This window comes from Montipora capricornis, chromosome 6, assembly GCF_036669925.1.
Source record: "Montipora capricornis isolate CH-2021 chromosome 6, ASM3666992v2, whole genome shotgun sequence".
NCBI classification, from domain to species: Eukaryota; Metazoa; Cnidaria; class Anthozoa; order Scleractinia; family Acroporidae; genus Montipora; species Montipora capricornis.
The window spans coordinates 69,873,369-69,879,520 of record NC_090888.1 but is presented as its reverse complement, the minus strand read 5'-3'; the positions used below and the strand labels follow the sequence as shown (position 1 = coordinate 69,879,520).

At 38.2% G+C, this 6,152-nt stretch overlaps 1 protein-coding gene across 1 annotated transcript in view; it reads right to left on the bottom strand.

Annotated features, from left to right (window-relative positions):
- The window catches only part of LOC138050797 (olfactomedin-like protein 2A), a 13,797-nt gene extending 8,356 nt beyond the window's left edge, over nt 1–5,441 (bottom strand). Inside the window, exons 1-4 of the mRNA XM_068897084.1 lie at nt 5,353–5,441; nt 5,169–5,248; nt 4,568–4,645; nt 262–334 (exon numbers count right to left, since the gene is read on the bottom strand). Coding sequence (XP_068753185.1) covers nt 262–334; nt 4,568–4,645; nt 5,169–5,216 — 199 coding nt within the window. The 5' untranslated portion in view covers nt 5,217–5,248; nt 5,353–5,441. The remainder of the gene's footprint in view (nt 1–261; nt 335–4,567; nt 4,646–5,168; nt 5,249–5,352) is intronic.
- Between the last annotated feature and the right edge of the window lie 711 nt (nt 5,442–6,152).

Sequence of the window (6,152 nt, the reverse complement as noted above, 5' to 3'; positions counted from 1 at the left end):
GTATCATGATCGCGTTTGCCGAACCAAGAACAAGAAGCGAACTTGACAAAACCATTTGATCTTCTGAATAAATCCAAAAGCAGGACAATCATGAACAAACGACAAACAAGTCATTTACTTTAAGAATATTAAAAGTGACTTTAAAGATTTGAAAAAAGAAAGTAGTTTCTTGGAATAAAGTACTTGCTATGTTGAATTCACCAAAACACTTGACGGAACAAAAACCAATTCTCACAAGCTCACAAGTGCCTGTAGACAAACCTCTCTGGAGACTGCTAACACTGTTGCCTGCTTTAGCCAAGTCATGCTTCTCATCAATAATCATCCTATGCATCTAACAAATGAAAGTAAAGAACAGGACAAACCAAGGACCAGTGTTTATTTCCAGGGGCACCCAACGACCAATTTGTTGTAAAATGTATTATTATACCCCAGTTAATGAAAATAAATGTTATTAAGGCATTTTCAGGTGTTTTTCAGTGTTGCTGGGAAAACATTATCTGTTCCTTTTTCCCAGCAAGACACACAAGAAATTTCCCAGCCAGCTAGATAAATTGGTTGGTTTCCCAGCCAGCTGATCAAATTTATTTCCCAGCCAGGAATTCCGCGCGCTTTCAAATCCCTCGATCCGAAACGACCGAATAAAAGCGACAAAACCGGGACAAAACAGGTTTTTTCCGCATGCGCAATCACTCTGACCAGCCGTCGTATGTTTGTGACTACTCTCTGGGAGAGGGAAGGGGTCCTTTTTTTTTTTTTTTTTTTTTTTTTTTTTAGTCGTCCTTGGTCTTCAGAGTTTCTACAGCCAGCTCGGGTTGAAATGCTAGAAAAAGTCAGTAATTCCCAGGCAAAACCTCTATCAATAACAAAATTTCCCAGCCAGCTAATCGAAACACCTGTATTTTTGCCAGCCAGCAAGATTCCTCTGGGGAACAGATAATGTGAGGAACAGATTCGTTGGGTGCCCCTGTATTTCTTCCTCTAAGATGATAAACAAAAACGCCTCAGCGCAGTCTGTAACTAAGGCTTTTTTTAAAAGACTGGTTTACGTAAATGGTATAAATACTGCCGAGGGCAGGGGAGATGTTCAATTATGTTTCCGGTAATTTAACGACGCCTTCGTGGGTGGAATTGAACTCGGAGATTTTAATAGGTCTTGAGCAGGGACGGTACAAAAAGAGGAAAGAAAGAAAGAAAACAATATATGGTTTTCACAGTGACGTTATCAAATCGCAAGGTCTTCTGAATTTTTATCTAAAGGAGGTTGAAGATGACCTAGTAATTAATCTTTCTGTAAGTTTCGAAAATACAGCATTTTGAATTTCCGAATTGTCACCTTGATTACCAACCGCCATATTGGTGGACCACTCCATACAAACTCTATATAAAGTTGCGTGAAACGCTTCGGCAAATAACTCAGAAACGATGTACCGCACAGACCTGAGAGTTGGAGAGGTGGTTAAAAGATTTGTTTCCTACAACATTCCAAGTTCTTGACCTTTTTCATTGAGCGATTTCGAAGTTATTTTTTTGTTGCGCGACAGTGTAAAATATCTGTAGTTTGAGGATTCGAAGATCATACGCGCATCTTTATTCCTTCATTGGCATATAACCACAATTCCTTGAGCCATTGACCACAATCCCTTGCGTTTCGAAGGAAAATGTGTTCTCCCGATCAAAGAGTGGCCTCGTTTGTTCGGTTCCGGCTCGCTCCCTGCGGCAGTAATAATTTCTCATAAGTATTGACGCGCTGAGTTCGAGGTGATTGATTTATCACAGCCATGTATCCAAACAAATCTGTGAAATACACCTCTTTTTGTACAATTCTTTTCTTGCATATATGTCTGCTAAAGAATTTTGAGCTTTTTTAACAACATGTTACTGAAAGACTCAGTAAAGTAAAAATTGCACCAATACTTTGTAAATACAATAGAACTTCTTTAACATTTACATGTTCTTGTCTTTGTAAATATAATAGAACTTCCGTTTTTGAGATGCGGACGGCAACCAGAAATTGAGCTGTTCTCCTTTTTAACTTGTCTTCTTGCTAAGTATCTTTTATCCATTGCAGATGATTACCGTAGAATTCCGAAAGTAGCGGCCCCCCGAAAGTAACGACTACCCGAAAATAACGTTAATTTTTTGCCCTCCTATTAAATCCCGAAAGTGACGGCCCCCCGAAAGTAACGGCTACCCCAAAGGAACGGCATTTTGAAAAATTACCCCAAAACGGTAACAAAACGCTGTTGTGACTGTTGTATTTAATGTTCATTTCAAGCATTACTTTCCGTCGGCTTACAAAGCGATCTTAAGGAGTGCCGTATTTAACGTAACGTATTTAACTGGAACGAGATAAATACAAATAATATCTCTTCTTTGGTAGTAACTCGAACAAGAAAAACACAAAAGTTTGTCGTGAAACCGTTATTATCGTTCAATGTATACAGATTAGAAAACTTCAATTATCTTGGAGCACAAGCATAAATCAGAAGTGAAATTTTCTCAACTCCAATTTCAAACATTGAGCGAGTTTGAAACTTAACGAAACTTTAACGTCTTTGGGATACTAGAAGTATCTTCTTCCTCACTTTACTACAAAAATCTTGTAGTCTTAAGTTACAGTTACAGTTTCAGTTTTTTGCATGATTTAATCTGTGAGTGAAACTTGTGAACGCTGCAATACTGTCTTGAAATTAATTTGTCAGCAAAGAGTCAAAATATACTGTACAGTATAATACTAGTGATGGTGTATGTAGCGTACCGATTAAGGTAGGCTATTTTGTTTACTGTTTGTTCATCTGGTTACGTTACATTGTCGGAATATGCATAAATGGAATGACTTTTAAATTTCATAATAGGTGTCCTCTTTGTCTAAGACCACTTCGAGTTACAAACGTTTTTTACCTGTCCGAAAATAACGGCCCCCCAAAGGAGCGGCCCCTTTTGCCTGCAAAATCCGAAAGTAACGAGGGCCGTTACTTTCGGAATTCTACGGTAGTATAAAAATCACACCACTGCCCTGGCACGCGAAAACCTGGATTTTTATACTAATCATTTGCAATGGAGAAAAGATACTTAGCAAGAAGACAAGTTAAAAGTTGTGATTAATATTCGTCAAGGTAAGTATAAACTAACGCCTTTAAGCTTCAAAAGGGGCTCGTGGACCACTCTTTTTATCACCGATTCTTTCGTATTCTAGGAGTAGAAAGCCTGGCAATGTTAACATAACTCAAGGATTCCCGCAGATAGTTCAGATGAATTGAAGGAACTTTGTTTGGAGCCTAAATTAAGCCTAGAGAAAAATTAGGAGCAGGTTAGGATTAGTTTTGGTTTTTATACATGGATATCAAATGACTTATTATACAAAAGTAAATAACGAAAAGAGCTGTGGTGAATTGAGCATGTTTGTAGTTGTAGTGTAAAGACACAAGAGTATGGATCTGGAGGGTCGGCGTTCGAGTACCAGTAAGTGATTAGTAGTAAGAGTTCTTTGTTCCCTTAAGATGTCGTAATGTTGAGACTGAATGTATTTAACAAACAGATTCCATGTTGCCGTGCGTCTGTTCAGTTATAGATCACAGATGACGTCAAAATGTGGTAAGAACAAAAAAGTGGCACACGAGGCGATAGCCGAGTGTGTCACTTATGTTCTTACCACATTTTGACGTCTTCTGTGATCTATTACTGAACAGACCCAAGGCTACATGGAATTTACTTGTTTTATATAATAAAGAATTAAACTACACTCGCATAAAAGCTGATGGTGACGTCAATGGTGCGTCTGTCCTCTAATAGATCATAGGCAAGAACCAATCAAAATCCTTGAATAACTTGGGTTATTATATAAAATTGTATAGATACTGAGCTGTAGATAACAATGCTATGATACAAAACATTAAGAAGTGGTGAGATGGGTAATACAGAGCTTTTCAATACTTTTATAGGGGTTTAACTAGGTATAGTGCGTATTCAACCTAGATAATTGAGGATCACCGATTTAACCTAGGTAAAAACGGATTCAACCTGAGAACGGATTTTACCTGCAACATCTTGATGCTACGTACTGAAATATTAAGCGTGATAAATCAAATTTTCCAATCGAGAAGTGATCATCGCAGTTGAGAGGAAATTTTATAGTCGTTTTCTCAAGTTTCCGGCCTTTGAATGAAAGAGAGGCTGGAGTTGACCTTGTCATAATGCAAACCGCACTGCTTTTCATTAAATAAAACTGATTAGCAAGTTAACCTTACAACACTTGATTACGAAATGAAAGAAGTTGGGCACTGTATTTTCCAGGCTTTTTACAAAAAAGAAATTGCCCTAAATTTTCTTGATAAGTCCGACGATCGATTTCCCCCCCCCCCCCCGTTTTTTTGTCTTTTTATCCTCACCTTCTTAGCCAGGGGAGGAGCTTGGGGTGCTCTCTTGCACCCCTTCCCCCACCCCCTCACTCAGGTCAAAATATTTAGAATGCATTGAGACTTGGGAAGGGAACAATTACAACAAATGTATTTTGTAGCAAAGTTAAACTAAATGCGAAAATTCCAACGTTTAATTAGAGACTTGCCAGTTCCAGGACGAGATCATTAGTGGACAAGGCTCTTTTGGTGCGCAAATTGACTGTGGAATTGTCAAGTGCATCAGTCTGCAAAGACAATGAGATAATATGAATTCAAAAACATTCAAAACTAGAAAATTCAAGCCACCGGTTATTTGAACATAGCGAAGCTTGATATCGCCCCATATAATGGGGTCCCCCCCAAAAGCTATTTGAGCAAAGGACCCTGCCTGATTGAACAGTTTACATACTTTATATTAAATAGTTGACGTTGGGATTTCATGAAGAATTTAAATCCCCCGTGACGATAATCATGTACTCTCTAGCTTTCCTGTCTCTTTTGCAGAAATCCAATAATCTTTTTAAGAAATAAGAGGGTTAACTACCGTTCGCATTGCTATATGTATGCATGTAGCTACTTTTCATGTAGGCTTTTCACGATCTTGCGATCGTAATCGGGTGTTCCGAAAAAGCGTGCCACGCTTCGACTAACTGCGAAATCCTTGCTACGCAAAGAAACTTGGAATTCTTGTGCTGGAGTCAAGAATACCATAAGATTACTGACAACATGGAATTAAAACTATTTTACTCGAAAAAAAGAATTACTTACAGCCACCAAAGCGAGTAGAAGGCAAACCAAGTGACTATATCGAAACATTTCGATGGCTGAATAACTCGATAGCCGCGAATCTGAAAGACAGAGTTAGCAAACACTTATATATCTAGTGGATCTCTTAGGAAAATACTGGTTAAGCTTTCAACACTGGAAAATAGACGACTTAAGATTCACTTACCAATCTCTGATAAACTCTGAGCTTTCAAAAGTTTGTTGAGCTCTTGAGGAGATTCAGAGAGGAATACAGTCCGTCCAAGGATTCGAAGGAGATAAAAAGGAACTGGGATAGCAATAGACACAGAGGAAGTAGAAACTTGAGAATATCCCGTCATTCTGATGCATGACCAACGCCAAGCAGATCAGCATGTAACTTATGACCAAGGTCAAAGCCGAGATCGATCTCCCAGTTTCACTTTTCTCTTTGACGAAAAGTTACGACTAAAATTCACTTTCCGGCAAAATAACCAAAAGAAAGTGGTAAGTGGTGAAATGGCGCGCAGTGCCCGGATATAACTGCAACAGAGAGGCAACCGGAAAGACCCAGTAGCTTTAGGGCGCGTTCGATTGACCCTATTCCGGAATAAGAAGACGTGGAGTGATGATTAAAACGATATGTTTGGTGCGTTTCGAAGCAGCAAGGGTAATAAAAGTATGTTTAAAATAGCATTTTAGCAGACGTTTGACAATTTTAATGTGAATCTCCATAAAAACAAAGGATTCCTAACTTACATTCCTTGTATTCCTATTCCAGAATATGGTCAATCGAACGCATCCTTAATGAGTTTTAAAAAATATGCTGCAAGAGTATGGCTCGTTTTTGGTAATTCAAACATTTAGCTATTCAAACCTTCAATTCAACAATTCAAACATTCAATTCGGTAATTCAAACCTTGAAATTTTTGAAAAGAAGATGACATTTTTTAAATTTATTGAGACATGTTTTGATGTTACAAACATCCTCGTCAGTTACAAAGTGTT